The sequence below is a fragment of the Mytilus galloprovincialis genome, chromosome 13 (genome assembly GCF_965363235.1).
Source record: "Mytilus galloprovincialis chromosome 13, xbMytGall1.hap1.1, whole genome shotgun sequence".
NCBI classification, from domain to species: Eukaryota; Metazoa; Mollusca; class Bivalvia; order Mytilida; family Mytilidae; genus Mytilus; species Mytilus galloprovincialis.
Genome location: NC_134850.1, coordinates 36,739,014 through 36,756,018, shown reverse-complemented (window position 1 = coordinate 36,756,018; position 17,005 = coordinate 36,739,014). Strand labels below are relative to the sequence as shown.

At 32.5% G+C, this 17,005-nt stretch overlaps 1 protein-coding gene across 7 annotated transcripts in view; it reads left to right on the top strand.

Moving 5' to 3' along the window:
• Positions 1 to 17,005, top strand: part of LOC143056771 (uncharacterized) — a 52,999-nt gene that overhangs the window by 20,292 nt on the left and 15,702 nt on the right. For all 7 annotated transcript variants that reach the window (XM_076229924.1, XM_076229923.1, XM_076229922.1 and 4 more), the window contains exons 2-3: positions 15,270 to 16,005; positions 16,793 to 16,862. In XM_076229924.1, the coding sequence (XP_076086039.1) occupies positions 15,270 to 16,005; positions 16,793 to 16,862 (806 nt within the window). The remainder of the gene's footprint in view (positions 1 to 15,269; positions 16,006 to 16,792; positions 16,863 to 17,005) is intronic.

The window sequence follows — 17,005 nt, the reverse complement described above, 5'->3', positions numbered from 1 at the left end:
AATATCATGTCAAAATTTCTTTTTAAAAAATCATTTCCATAAGTAACCAGATGTTTTTTGTTTGTTTAAATGATATGTTTTTTGAAATCTTTGACTTTTTTTAATGTTTGACAACCTTACAATGTATATATTATATTTTTCCTTTATAACTACAGTGTTTCCTAATTGTTGATGCAATAACAGGACCTTTTTATTCCAGAAGCAGTGAAAAAACCACCTCTTCTCTTAGATTAAGTCTCAACTTTTTAAAAATCATATCACTGACATTGTGAGCTTATCGATCTTTCTTCCTCAATATTTAATATTGTAGTAAACAATCAACAAAAATCTTGGCTATTAATTTAAAATCTAGCAACTAATACACATCTGGGATGTGTTTAATCATTTGCTAATTAGAAAAAGAAAAACAAAGATTAAATCTACAGCTTTGAAAGGTATACCCTAATATAGCCTCTCTGATGTATGATGACACATGTTTTTGACATCCGATTTGATTCCTAACATAAAAAGTAGACAGCACGAAAACATGTTTTCTTAATTATCGACAGGATTGCGATCAATGTTAATCACGGCAAAATACTTTATTTCCCCGTGCCAAGTGAGGAGCTAGTAATATAGTGTTTTTCATTCGTTTGATGTCTCTTATGTTTGTTCTTGGCATACACCAGACCGTTAGTTTTCGCGTATGCATTTTTAGAATACTATGTTGCATGGGATTTAAATGCCCCATTTGTGGGCATTATGTTTTCTGGTCTGTGCGTCCGTTCGTTTGTCCGTTCGTTCGTTCTACCGTTCGTCCGTTCATCCATCCCGCCTCAGGTTAAAGTTTAAGGTCGAGGTAGTTTTTTGATGAAGTTGAAGTCCAATCAACTTGAAACTAAGTACACATTATCCTTATGATATGATCTTTCTAATTTTAATGCCAAATTAGCGGTCCCCCCCATTTTCACGATCCATTTAACATAGAAAATGATAGTGCGGATTGGGCATCCGTGTACTCGGGACACATTCTTGTTGTTAAAGTTGAAGGCTGTTTGGTAGCCTTTAGCTGCTCACATCCACATCATTTGGCCTCTGGTGGATAGTCGTCACATTGGTACCATACCACATTGTCTTATATCTATACATGTACCCTTTTAAATGATGATAGATTAACTATGCTTACTTTACACAGTTTATAAAAAAAATCACTTATAAAATTCTTATGTAACCAACATTCGTTTGACAAAGTATTTACACACATGATATCATGAAAAAGATAACAGATTAATTTTTTGATCTTCCCCTTACTAATCCATATTTACTTTTATCTCCGTTTTATCAATCACAGTTTACCACAGTGTCAAGGGCTTGTATTTAATCTAAGGTTTTATCTAGTGAACAATACTTGAAGTAACTAGGAATCACAAAACACCATGCAGTGTAATTTGCTGCATATACAAATACCATAATCTAACTTTAACTTTAACTAAAAGTATATGAGGTACAACTTATATCATGAACTCGAATGCATTTGAATTTTATTGAGAGACTTAAATTGTCCAAAACGTCAGCATTTGCGAAAGTAATTGAAAAACGTCAATGAAAGTAATTGACAAACGTCAGCATTTGCGTAAGTAATTGATAAACGTCAGCATTTGCGAAAGTATTTGATAAACTTCAGCATTTGCGACAGTTATTGAAAAACATCCTCATTTGCGAAAGTAATTGATAAACGTCAGTGAAAGTAATTGATAAACGTCAGTGAAAGTAATTGACAAACGTCAGCATTTGTGAAATTAATTGAAAAACGTTGTTATTCGTTAGCCAGGGTAGTTAATTTCTAAAGTTATCAAAACTTTAAGACTTTTTTTTAGTTTTTATCGTTTATAAAAACTAAGTTTCATTAACTTTGTGTTGCGTAAATTATAATTATAATTTGTCTAATACGTTCTCCTATTTATTTGTATTGTAGTCCTGTAATATTATGTGGTCATTTCAATGTTATATTTAACATTGCCATTAAAGTTAGAGGTTTGGCATACCACAAAACCAGGTTCAATCCACCATTTTTTCCTTTAAAAATGTCCTGTACCAAGTCAGGAATATGGCCATTGTTATATTATTGTTCGTTTCTGTGTGTGTTACATTTTAACGTTGCGTCGTTTGTTTTCTCTTATTTTTGAGTGTAATTTCACATTGCGATAAGACGTGTCACGGTACTTGTCTATCCCAAAGTCATGTATTTGGTTTTGATGTTATATTTGTTATTCTCGCGGGATTTTGTCTGATGCTTGGTCCGTTTCTGTGTGTGTTACATTTTAGTGTTGTGTCGTTGTTCTCCTCTTATATTTAATGCGTTTCCCTCGGTTTTAGTTTGTTACCCCGATTTTGTTTTTTGTCCATGGATTTATGAGTTTTGAACAGCGGTATACTACTGTTGCCTTTATTTATATTAATATTTAAGATTTGTACTCAATGGCGTTTGACATTTAAAACAATTTAAACTTTAACAGGTATTAGTTTTCAAAAATAACTTTCTACTAAGTTTATTTGTTAAACGCCTTAAAATGTCAGGAAACAAATTAAAATCCACTTATAAGGTTTAATACTAAAGTGAGGTATAATGCACTGGCAATCTACTAGAGTTACAAAAAAAGTTTGTCTGGAGATTAGGAGTCAAATTAAGCTTGTGTTTCGAAAGCCAATATATGATATGTCAAGAATAATTAAATCTTAGCCGTTTTGGAACCAAACTGCTTACTTTCCAGATGACCAACTTAAAAGTTCAGTTTGAACCTCAAAGACAAATTAATAAACAAACCATGAAAATATAGTGGTTATCGGTTGTTTGTCGTTAGTTGTTGTTTGACACATTTTGTTTATTGTTTTGTACTAAAATCATAAAAGACGTTTTTTTCTCGTTTGTATGGTTTCACATTGTGTTATGTCGCAATCTTATATAGTTGAGGGGAGGACCGGGGGGTACCCTTCTCCCTTCTCCCACCCCTCTTCTCCTTTCTCCTACCCCCGTTCTCCTTTCTCCCATTAGAATAAAACATCTCCTTTTGAGATATTTTTTCTTGAAATATTAGAAATTTTTTTAAAAGTAGAGATATTTTATTTGTTCTCCTTTCTCCAACTTTTTCTCCTTTCTCCCAGCCTTCCTCTCCTTTCTCATACCCCCTTTCTCCTTTCTCCCACCCCCTTTCTCCTACCCCCTTTCTCCCTGTCTCCCTTACCCCTGTCCTCCCCCTCATAGTTGCCTTTGCAGTGTGCGTTGTCTCACTGTTTAAAGCCGTAAGATTACATCCACGTCAATAGAACGTTTTTTATAGTTATCTCATTTGACATCATACTATATGTTCTTATACATAGAGGGACACTGAATACGGATCAAAATGACATCTAGAAACAAAACTTATCAACTATATATTATAGTTAGCTTAAACTGAAGCCCAATTTCAAATTTCATCATCAGATGTAGAAATAAATACCATGTGTTTTTGATTTGATAATTGATTTCTTTTTAATGGAAAAAATGTTTACATTTTAACATTTTAAATTGATGTCAGTATGGCCTTTTATACGGAAGATATCATCATTATATTTCCGTTAGAGTATTTTTAGTAACGTTGATGTAGATGAACTATTCTTGTATGATGCAAAGGTCAATTTCCATGAACCTTATATCGTGTTTACCCCTCAAGGAGTATAAGAAAGAATATTAGAAATTGAACTTGTATTTTGAAATTTTTGAAAAGAAGAACACTTAGTCTAACTTAACGAAAGCTATCTATAATGACAATACAAAATCGCAAGATAAAGAGGTCAATTTGATGTCACATTCAAAAAAGGAAAAAAAAAAAAAAAAAAAAAACACACACACACACAACTCGTTCTGGTGAATGGGGGAGGAAACCAAAATATACCACCCAAAACATTCTGGTCTGAAAATGAGAAAGTGTTATGCAGTTAGTTCAATGCATAAGAGATAACAATTTTATAGTAGAAGTAAACAAGAATTAAATATAAAATTTTAGTAAAGTAGATCGAAATTGAGAAATAGTTTTCCTTGTCTTATTTTTCAATCATTGACGAAAAAGCTTCATACTGTTTACAATTTATTTATAATGCACTTTGAAGGAAAAAAATGAGTTCAAGATCATTGCTTTGTTTCGTGATAGCTTTTTGATCGACTAGATGTGTTTTCAATAACGTTTTGTCCATTTTAAATATTAAGTATATCAATCGTCCATAGAAATTTTAATGAAACCAAAATAAGCTAAATCTACATTGGAAAAGGTTATAAAGAATTGTCTAATAATATTTAATTTTTGAAGTCATAACCGAAAACCCTATATGTTATGCCTATTTAAAATACATTTACGTAATTCATATTAAATTGAAATGAAAGATGTTTTGAAGTTTTTAAATTACTCCTAAAGTATGCAATTGAAACCTATAATGACTGTATTCATCAATATCATGCAGGTTTTCAATCAAATAGAAAAATAATTTTTCTTTTGAAATATTCATAATGGGTAGTAAAATAGCTTCTTCCCACTTCTATCAGATAGTTAATTAACCCCACACAATACACGTTATATACGTGACAGAAATAGACACAGCATATGATTATTTTTGAGTTATATAAAGAATTGATATTTTAATGTTTAAAATAAATAAAATTGAGAAAGGAAATGGTGAATATGTCAAAGCGACAACCACCCGACCATAGAGCAAACAACAGCCGAAGGCAACCAATGGGTCTTCAATGTAGCGAGAATTCCCGCACCCGTAGGTGTCCTTCAGCTGGCCCCTAAAATATGCATAATAGTACAGTGATAATGGACGTCATACTAAACTCCGAATTATACACAAGAAACTAAAAATTAAAATCATACAAGACTAACAAAGGCCAGAGGCTCCTGACTTGGGACAGGCGCAAAATTGCGGCGGGGTTAAACATGTTTATGAGATCTCAACCCTCCCCCTATACCTCTAGCCAATGTAGAAAAGTAAAAGAATAACAATACGCAAATTAAAATTCAGTTCAAGAGAAGTCCGAGTCTGATGTCAAAAGATGTAACAAAAGAAAATAAATAAAATGACAATAATACATAAATAACAACAGACTACTAGCAGTTAACTGACATGCCAGCTCCAGACCTCAATTAAACTGATTGAAAGATTATGTCTTCATCATATGAATATCAGGTACAATCCCTCCCGTTAGGGGTTTAGTATCATACTATCATAAAATATATGAGAAGAACATAACCCGTGTCATGCCAACAACTGTTTTTTTTAGAAATAAATGTGTTTAGTTCCGATGCAAAGACCCTATCAGTGAATCAATGTTAAAGCCAAAATATGCAATCTTTAATGACCTGACAACAGTATCGTAACTATATCCCCTTTTAATAAGTCTATTTAAAGGTTTTGTTAGTTTCTGAGGAGAATACTGACATTTTTGTGCTTTATAAAGAATATTTCCATAAAATTTTGGATGTGAAATACCTGAACGTATAAGATGTCTGCATGTTGAGTTATATTTACGAATTATTTCCTTATACCGGTGATAAAATTTAGTAAATGTTTTGACCAGTTTGTGATATCGAAAACCCTGGTGTAATAATTTTTCAGTAATACATAAATTTCTCTCGCTAAAATCTAATACATTGTTACATACACGAGCGAATCGTACAAGTTGAGATATATAAACACCATAAGATGGTGACAAGGGAACGTCACCATCTAAAAATGGATAATTAACAATAGGAAATGAAAAATCATCTCTTTTATCATAAATTTTTGTATTAAGCTTCCCGTTTATGATATAGATATCAAGATCGAGGAAAGGGCAGTGGTCATTGTTATCATTAGCTTTATTTAAAGTAAGTTCTACAGGATAAATTTCTTTAGTATACATACTGAAGTCGTCATTATTTAGAGCCAATATATCATCCAAATATCTAAAAGTATTGTTAAATTTTTGTATCAAATGTTGTTTTGATGGGTCTTTGCTAATTTTAGTCATAAATTGTAACTCATAACAATACAAAAACAGGTCCGCAATAAGTGGTGCACAGTTAGTCCCCATTGGAATTCCAATAACTTGACGATATACGGAATCTCCAAAGCGAACAAAAATGTTATCAAGTAAAAATTCAAGTGCATAAATAGTATCAAAGCATGTCCAATTGACATAGTTCTTTTGTTTATTGCTACTAAAAAATGATCTAAAAGAGTTTGAACATATGTACTCGCATTCCGACTTTTTAAATGCCCAGTTAATTAGGGATGTGAATTTTTTCTTAATAAGAATATGAGGCAAAGTGGTATATAGGGTAGAAAAATCAAAACTTTGAACAGATTCAAAATCACCAATATATTCATGCAATTTATCAAGTACTTCCAACGAGCTTTTGACACTCCAAAAGTAATTAATTCCACTATTTTCAAAGGCCTTATTTGAACAATTTATTATCAGGTTTTTTATTGTACCAAGTGTACTAGTAAGTAAAACAGACAATTTAGTAGTTGAACAATGGCTGGAAGATGAAATAAATCTATATTTGTAAGGTTTTTTGTGCAGCTTCGGAAGCCAGTACATAGTTGGGACTTTCATTGTGTTTGGTTCTGCTTGTAAAGAAGTAGCTAAAAGTTTATGTTTGTTACAGATGTCGTTTTCTGAAAATGAAGTCAGTTGGAATGTTGGTGAATTCGTGATTTCCTTTTGCAGAACCTCTATATAAAATTTACGTCAAACAATAATGATATTATTAGCAGCTTTATCAGCCGGGACAAAAACAAATTCCTTGGCTAGTTCTGTTAGTTTATTTTTGATACGCGAAATAGGGTTTTTATAGTTTTTGTTGAGGGTAAAATGTTCTTTAAAATGTTGTATTCGAATATCAACTATCTTCATTACTGAATTAAAAAAAGAGTCCAAAGATTTTTTGTCAGCTTTTTCCCGTTTTACCCATTTCAAACAGTAGGCGCGGAGTGAGTCGTTGATGATATTACGACACTCATTCCAGTTAATAGTTGACGGGGGACGATATTTAGGTCCTTTACTGAGGAATGATTTTAACTCTCGGTCGCGAACGATGTTAAGGTCTCCTATTATAACATGGGAAATTGGTCCATAGGTGTATTCTGAATTACTGCAATTACACGACATAGGTGTATTTTCAGTGATATTTACATCTTTACACAATTGGCTATAATTAAACACATATTTTCGGGTAGATTTCTTGTAAATATAACAAATGAGAGGGAGTTCAGTATTATCAAAATATCCAGGAATTTGGTCTTTAACAGAATGGTCGTTAAAAATACCGGCAATATTTACAAAATCAAAACCTTTATTGACATACTTTATTTTAATAAAATGTTTTTTATGATCTTCAGGGCGATCAATTTTTGGAAACAGTTTAGAATAACAATATGCCATTATAATTTGGACAATTTCATACTTAGGACTGTAATATGAAATTGTGTTGCAATCCTCTAAAATTTTATTTAATTTATTTATAGGTAAAGAACAAAGCTTGGTTAACAGATAATGTCTGCCGTTGTTTTTTGAAATGGAAATTAGGTCCGAAATATTTGTATGGTTGGTCCGAAATTTTCTTTGATTGCGATTTTTTCTGCGTCCATGAGAACGATTTTTACGAACAGTTTTAGAAACTATATCCAAAATGTTAACAGAATCGGTTCTTGATATATTGCCAATTCCCATGATATTATCATTAAGACCGAGAGGGTAGACTGTCTGTAATTTTTTAATCCAATTTAATTCATTTATTTTTCGTGATCGTACAAACTTGGAATGAGATTCACCAGGCTGCTTATTTACTACTTCTAAAGGTTGAACTGTTAAATATTTAATAGGATGACTGTGCTTCTTAAGATGTTGATAAATGATACTTTTGAATTTATTGGGTCTTTTAAAACGATACAGGTGTTCTTGCGTGCGTTTAGATAAATATCGCCCAGTTTCACCTACGTACTGAATACCGCATCCCGGTTTGTTTCATGTGAGTAAATAAATAATACTGTTTGTTTTTCAAGTAATATCAGTTTCAAAATTTAGAGAAAATGTGCGACCATTAAATGTGGACCTTACTGTATTGTTGGTGGAAAGACGGGGACACGTAAGTCATTTTTTGGCATGACACTTACCGATAGAAGGGTAACCACGATTTTTATTGTTAAAAACGTTAGCTATTGTAGTATTTTTAGATAAGCGATTCTGAAGATTGAGACGTGTAGATACCCTTTGAACGAGTTTAGTATTTAATATTTTTCCATTTCTAAGCTTCATATTTGGTTTTTTGGTATGTAGATTTATTACAAAGGAGCAAAGACTGGCGTCCAGAATATGAACCATCACACAGTAGATTAAATTGTGTAAAAATGATAAAACTGTTCGGCTCAAGACGTCAAATGCTTATTGTCATAAGTTACCCGACAAATTTAACAAAAGATAGGGTATATCAAGGTAGCGACTGACGTCTGACTAAATAGATGAATGGGGCTGAATATTAAAATACTACTTTTTGATAGATATTCCTAAAGTAATGAACATAGAGAAGTTCTCGCTCGGACACACACTCCATAATCTAGTATAATATAAGAGCATAAACCTTAAGCACGGGGAGGCACTCTACTGTCTCCACACGGCACTAAAGACAAACTCTGTAAAAAATAAAATTGAGAAAGGAAATGGTGAATATGTCAAAGCGACAACCACCCGACCATAGAGCAAACAACAGCCGAAGGCAACCTATGGGTCTTCAATGTAGCGAGAATTCCCGCACCCGTAGGTGTCCTTCAGCTGGCCCCTAAAATATGCATAATAGTACAGTGATAATGGACGTCATACTAAACTCCGAATTATACACAAGAAACTAAAAATTAAAATCATGCAAGACTAACAAAGGCCAGAGGCTCCTGACTTGGGACAGGCGCAAAATTGCGGCGGGGTTAAACATGTATTGAAATATTATAAATCTGCATATAATTTATCATTTACATTTGATGAGTAGTTCTGCGTTGGCGGTGTAGATTTTCCAAATATACATTAAAATTATAATTTGTGTCGTGTCAGCGAAAATTAAATTGAAATAAGATTTTTTTTTTTTTTCTTTGGAGTGCTTTGGTCAGAAATACTTGAAAGCAAAGATTAAAATTAAAAAAATATAAAAAGGTTGAACGAACATGACCGTGGACTTACAGTTCTGTACATAATTATTCTGACTATCATTTCTACATAAGAAAATGTCTGTTCCAAGTCAGGAATATTACAGTTGCTTTCCATCCGTTTGTGTTTAATGAACTGGTGATTTTCGCATTTGATTAGGGAGTTTCCTTTTTGAAATTTACTCGGAGTTCAGTAATTATGTGATTTTACTTTTCACTGTGTGAGGGTTAGATGTCTAGATGATGGCCCAGTATTTGTTCCTCGAATCATTACTCTCTTGAAAAGGCATTTTACTAAATATTTCTCATTTGTGTGGCAAGCTACTACTTTTATACATCACCAGTTTAAACCTCCTTTTTTTGAAGTGTAATATTTTCTTTTTCATTTTCACAAACAATCTGTACCAAATCCGGAATACTTTTTGACGGTTGTTTTCAATCTGTTCTGTTGGTTGATAAAGTCTCGGAATACTTTTTGACGGTTGTTTTCCATCTGTTCTGTTGGTTGATAAAGTCTCGGAATACTTTTTGACGGTTGTTTTCCATCTGTTCTGTTGGTTGATAAAGTCTCGGAATACTTTTTGACGGTTGTTTTCCATCTGTTCTGTTGGTTGATAAAGTCTCGGAATACTCTTTGAAGGTTGTTTTCCATCTGTTCTGTTGGTTGATAAAGTCTCGGAATACTCGTTGACGGTTGTTTTCCATCTGTTTTATTGGTTGATAAAGTCTCGTAATACTCTTTGACGGTTGTTTTCCATCTGTTCTGTTGGTTGATAAAGTCTCGGAATACTTTTTGACGGTTGTTTTCCATCTGTTCTGTTGGTTGATAAAGTCTCGGAATACTCTTTGACGGTTGTTTTCCATCTGTTTTATTGGTTGATAAAGTCTCGGAATACTCTTTGACGGTTGTTTTCCATCTGTTCTGTTGGTTGATAAAGTCTCGGAATACTCTTTGACGGTTGTTTTCCATCTGTTCTGTTTGTTGATAAAGTCTCGGAATACTCTTTGACGGTTGTTTTCCATCTGTTCTGTTGGTTGATAAAGTCTCGGAATACTCTTTGACGGTTGTTTTCCATCTGTTTTATTGGTTGATAAAGTCTCGGAATACTTTTTGACGGTTGTTTTCATCTGTTCTGTTAGTTGATAAAGTCTCGGAATACTTTTTTTCCATCTGTTCTGTTGGTTGATAAAGTCTCGGAATACTTTTTGACGGTTGTTTTCCATCTGTTCTGTTGGTTGATAAAGTCTCGGAATAACTTTTTCCATCTGTTCTGTTGGTTGATAAAGTCTCGGAATACTTTTTGACGGTTGTTTTCCATCTGTTCTGTTGGTTGATAAAGTCTCGGAATACTTTTTGACGGTTGTTTTCAATCTGTTCTGTTGGTTGATAAAGTCTCGCTTTTGATTTTATCAGTTTTTATGGACTTCCTCCTTTGTGAATTCGCAGTTTCAAAATCTAATGCATCCTGGGTAATATTTTCAAAAGTGTACACCAAAACGTCGTGATTGGTTAAAAATGTCATAAACAATGGCAATTCAACCATTGACGTGACGTTATTTTCATTTTGGGGGTACGAACAATGATATTACTCATGATTCTTTAGATTCTGAAACGGCCAATTAACCTTAGAGTTAGGTATCTTTGTTTTACTTTCTTTCTTATTAGAAAGACGTCATTTTCGTAATAAATATTGAATAGGAAGAAAAAACTTGGAACAGTTTTATTGTCTCATACATTAAATTAATGCCATTTTTTGTTGTTGTTTTTGTCTACCTAAAGGTAATGCCATTTCTCTTATTATTCAAAAATAGTAAACCATTGTTTCGACCAAAATTAAAGATATTTATTACCTCCCTATAGTATAAAACTTTTAGTCCGCGAGGTATAACTAAGCCTTCCAACTTATCCAAAGGGGTTAAGGGATACAATGGATTAATATTTTATACTTTTATCTGAAATATGAAAACTTTTAAGTCATTTTAATGTCAATACCCACATTTTTAGGTGTAGATTTATTTAACATTTTGATACACCTGACAAGAATACAACTAGAAGTGTTTAAACATGTGCAACACTAATTTATCTATTATACATGTAGTTGTGAGACTAGCCATATCCTGTTTGTAGATTTACATAGATCTATTTGTTTGTCATTAGTAACCAATAGAAGTTCAATATAGTGACACAAGTTGTCATTAGAATAGTACCAGAGGAACTGTTCAGACTACAAAACAGCAGACATGACCACGGCAAAGCAACACACTTAATATATTGTCACTTGGTAGTTGTTCTTTTTTTTGCCAAGGCCTTTTTAGTTTGTCTCTGTTTTATGTCTCTCTTTAATAGTTTTGTAACTATAGTTTGAGAGTAGCGAACTTTCATCAATACTTGATATCCGGGATGGTTAAGTTCACAAAATAGTAAGTTCCTCAATAAATTTTCATTTATTGTTATTAGATGAGTTACCATACGACATCAACATGACCAATTTATCATTAAACTATATTTGATCGTTTATTTACAACTGCATAATATTTTAAATGTTTTAATCCGGTTGATTTAAAAATAAAAAGATCTGGTGAGACGGCCATAGAGACACTCTTGACGCAGATTCGCGACCAAATGACAACAAAAAGCTTATGAATAACTGTCATACAAGTGGGAGGTGAAGTTAGCTATAAAGCCACGTTTTTTTTAACTACTATTTCCTTTGGAAAATGCTTGTTCAAAGTCAAGAATAAGACAGTTAGTTGTTTTCAACTTTTTCTGTTGGTTGATAAGTTTGATTTTCGTATTTTTTATGAACTTCTCCTTTTTGAATTAACCTTGGTAATATTTTATACGGCTTTTTCGAATAAGTGTTGTAACAGTTTATCAGTTGATGTCTAAATTTTTTCAGGAAAATGTTTCTTGTGTATAATTTGGAGTTTAGTATGGCGTTCATTATCACTGAACTAGTATATATATTTTTTTATGGGCCAGCTGAAGGACGCCTCCGGGTGCGGGAATTTCTCGCTGCATTGAAGACCTGTTGGTGACCTTCTGCTGTTGTCTGTTTTATGGTCGGGTTGTTGTCTCTTTGACACATTCCCTATTTCCATTCTCAATTTTATTGTGCTTACAAATTATGTTTTTGATACGTATTCGTTTTATAAGATTGAGTTAGTTCACATATATCTATGCAAACTATACTCAATTGATGGGTACTCTTTTATTTAATCAGGTCGTCAAATTTTAAAGATACTAGAACACACCCGTGATATCGCGGGTCCGTGACTGAATTAAAGTATATAACTTTGCGCAAGCCTTTTTTTAGTATTAGTATTGTCATCTGATAAAGTCATGCCGATTATAAGTTACACAGTTTTCTCTGATTTCAAATCTTTCTGTTTGAACCCGTCGAACTGTAATATTAATTATTTGGAAAACAAAAGGTCCTGGAATGGAGTATTTTTTAATCAACAGCATTGTCCTATATTAGTTATAAATAAAGTTGAATTCTTTGATTCGCTGTTTTACGTCATGTCCGCTAACAAATTGAAAACTGTACCTATACGCCTTATTTTTAGTCCAGATGTTTAGTATTCGTATTGTTATCCTAGAAAGTCTTACTGATTAAAATACTACAATTTAGTAGTGTCAATCCTGTGATTATGACCCGTGTATATATAGCATAATAATCCTGAATACACCGTTTGGTGGTACGCCTGTCAGATGCGGAACGTACAGATAAGGTAATAGGTAACAGGTGAATATACTATTGGTATCGGTATCGGACTCGATCCGGAAATTCTTAATTATTGGCAATACTAATTACGTGGAAAACAAAAGGGCTTGGAGTGGTGTAATTTTTAATCTACACCTTTGTACTATATTAGTTATATATAAAATTGAATTCTTTGATTCGCTGTTTTACGTCATGCCCGCTAACAAATTGAAAACTGTACCTATACGCCTTATGTTTAGTCCAGATGTTTAGTATTCGTATTGTTATCTTAGAAAGTCTTACTGATTAAAATACTACAATTTAGTAGTGTCAATCCTGTGATTATGACCCGTGTATATATAGCATAATAATCCTGAATACACCGTTTGGTGGTACGCCTGTCAGATGCGGAACGTACAGATAAGGTAATAGGTAACAGGTGAATATACTATTGGTATCGGTATCGGACTCGATCCGGAAATTCTTAATTATTGGCAATACTAATTACGTGGAAAACAAAAGGGCTTGGAGTGGTGTAATTTTTAATCTACACCTTTGTACTATATTAGTTATATATAAAATTGAATTCTTTGATTCGCTGTTTTACGTCATGCCCGCTAACAAATTGAAAACTGTACCTATACGCCTTATGTTTAGTCCAGATGTTTAGTATTCGTATTGTTATCTTAGAAAGTCTTACTGATTAAAATACTACAATTTAGTAGTGTCAATCCTGTGATTATGACCCGTGTATATATAGCATAATAATCCTGAATACACCGTTTGGTGGTACGCCTGTCAGATGCGGAACGTACAGATAAGGTAATAGGTAACAGGTGAATATACTATTGGTATCGGTATCGGACTCGATCCGGAAATTCTTAATTATTGGCAATACTAATTACGTGGAAAACAAAAGGGCTTGGAGTGGTGTAATTTTTAATCTACACCTTTGTACTATATTAGTTATATATAAAGTTGAATTCTTTGATTCGTCGTTTTTACGTGATGACGGCTGACAAATTGGACCTCGTAATTTTAGTATTATAGATTGGTACTTTAAGTTGTTTATTTTGTTTTGATTATTGACTCATTGGCGTATTTGTTTTTATTAGTGAAAATAACTAGGAATTACAAATGATAATATCCGTATTGCAGTGTATATTTTAGTCAATCATTTACGTATTACGCAAACGATCGCAGAAAAACAAAGCTAACATACTAAGCCACGGTTTTTATTAAAAACTTAAGAAAGCATAAATCGAGTGAAATAATGATTAATAACAACCTTGTATTAACAAACATTTGATTTAATTCATCACTTTCTTTTGAAGGTTTCAATTAAACCTATACAGGAAGCGTTTAAATCAAAATGTACGTGCAAATCAATGTACTTTTTCGATATCTTTTTTGAAAGTCATCGACAAAATAGACACTTGTATTAGTTAAGGATCGATTACCGACAATCACTTAATATATCAACATGAGTAGTCTACCTTTTAAAGATTTTTCAGTGCAAAGATATAGAAATTTGATTTGTACACTTTAAGTACCTGTATTTTAATGGATTAGTCGATAATGCTGATAGTTTAAACAATAGGTTGTCATCTTCAACAACCAATTCAAAACCCATTTTAAATGTCACGTGGCAAAAATGGTTGACCCTTTTTAAGGTCATACATTAGAAAATTATTTGTGATGAATCTTTATTGCCTTTTATTGAATAGTAGTCAATATTCTTTTAATTAACGTTTAGAACAGTTTTATCAGGCAATATTAGCTATAATTCTTTTGGATCTCAATAGGACATTTGTTAATATTTGTCTACATTACTGAGTTGATTTAAAAGATTTAATAGAGTTAAAAACTTGATGTGAGAAAAGTATAGTTATAATTTTAAGTACTAGTAACTTGTCTCGTTATTTCTACGGTTTCACAAGGAACTTTTATACATGATATGAACATTTCTGGTGTGTAAAGTTACGTTATATTTAAGGAATTATGACTCAAATATTTTACTGTTATGAAGACATAACATTAAAATGTAGTGCACACATAAATCAATTTAATTCTAAATTCCATTGTAAGTCGGATTAAATCATGAAAAAACGTTGATAACGTCATGGTCACATGACAACATTTTGTCTATGAGCTGATAGTCAAAACACCGTCAGTCATTTATAAGACTTGTTACATTCAAATTTCAATTATTTGACTTTGTGTGTAAACGACATTGCAATCGACATCCACACGAGCTATAGAAGTGATCCTTAAGTGCCACTACATCTTCGTGAGCAGACGACACTATAAAATGTCTTAAAATGTTAAATGCAACAGTTTATAACTTGATATCTTAATTTTGTTTTTCAGGAAAATGTACGAGCTTACAAATTATGTTTCTGATACTCATTCGTTTTATGAGAAAACAGATGAAGAACGTCAAAATGAAAATAAGAATGAAAGACCAAATAAAAATGTCCCGCCAGTATTTAACAAGAGATTGTTCGTGACGTCTGGTAATGTGGTCATCACAAAGGAAGCTAGACGAATTATGGCGCGAAATGCACGATACAGACCGGAAGAGGACCCTGTTTTATCTAAGACAGATTTGCGTACCATGAAATCAGTAGTTGAAGGTCTAAAACTTATTCATAAAGATCAAGGTCACATAAAAGACGCATTAAGTCATTGTGTTACCATGGAAACGTACGATGCTTTCCAGTATGTTGTAAAGAAACAATGGGAAGACGTATTGTCGTGTTATTACATTGTTCACGGGGCTGCTGAAGTGACGTATGACATGCGTGCTACATCATCAAGAACTGTGTATCAACCGAATATAATTTATAGTCATGGAACTGGGGAATACCTTGGAATCGTGAGTTCCGAAGATAGGACTGAAGACATAGCTCCACCTGCTACTGTATATACTAAAGAATTTTGTGAATTCCTTAGAATTGATCGTGATAAATTTCACAGAATATGTGAAAGATTCAAATCTATTCTTTTAATGGAAATAAGACGTTATGTGTTTGGAAAATCAGCAATACTCGCAAAAGTGTCTAGAGAAGTGAGAGAAAAGATTCTACCTCTAATTCAAAAAGAAGTAGGTATATTTTCAATATTTCATGATTTATATCAAAAGTTTGTGTAATCCTGAATTTTGAAGTTCATTGACTCTTAAAATATTATTTTTGTATTTTTTGTTTAATTCCCGGCTCCCCTAAAACCATTTCAGAAAGAGAAACACTAATTTTACCTTTGTTTGCCCGTTCGTTCGACCGGGCGCGTAAGGTATAGGTTGTTATTTTATTGTTTTCTTAAAGTATTATGAATTTCTAATTACTAGTAGATGTTTTTGTACTGGTCTAGTTTGTTGTTAGTATGTATAAATTAACGTAGACTGTTGACCTGTCAAAAAGTCGTCAAATTGTGTACTTGTTTTTTGTGCGTTTGATTGCTCCGGTCAGTTATTGCCCTCTCGTCACATGTCCGTTTGCACCAACAATTTGTTGTAGTTTATATTATATAACAACTATAGTCTGTGTATTGGTCAATGACTGATATGTCTCTTTCATTTCAAAGCGCGATCTAGTATATGACTTATAGTGTAGTGGGGAAAATGTATTAATACCAATACCGAACTCTAAGATAAATTCAAAAGATGGAATGCATATAAACATGAGACAAAACTAAACAATCACATATATCTACCAATGAAACGACTGGAAAACAACAGTCATGTTTCCTATGGAATATCATTTCCTGCGTATTTTAATGAGTCTATTTATGAACTTTTATTTTAGTTTTCAATTTTTATGATTGAGTATGTACTTTCATTTGGTTTTAGAGAGTAATTCTTAGAATTTAATATAGTATATTTCATTTTGCAGGAATACTCGCCAAATAAGACAATTCTACATCAAGATGAAGTTTCAGAATATTTATACTTTATTATTTCTGGTAAGTTAAAAAGAGGCTGAAGTTATTATGGTAACAAAGGAGACATTCAAACCTGATACGAGTAAGAAACAACTGTCACCGTCATGGAAATGAAATAAAAAAGTACACTAAACAATAACTTTAAAACTGAAGATTGATCAACT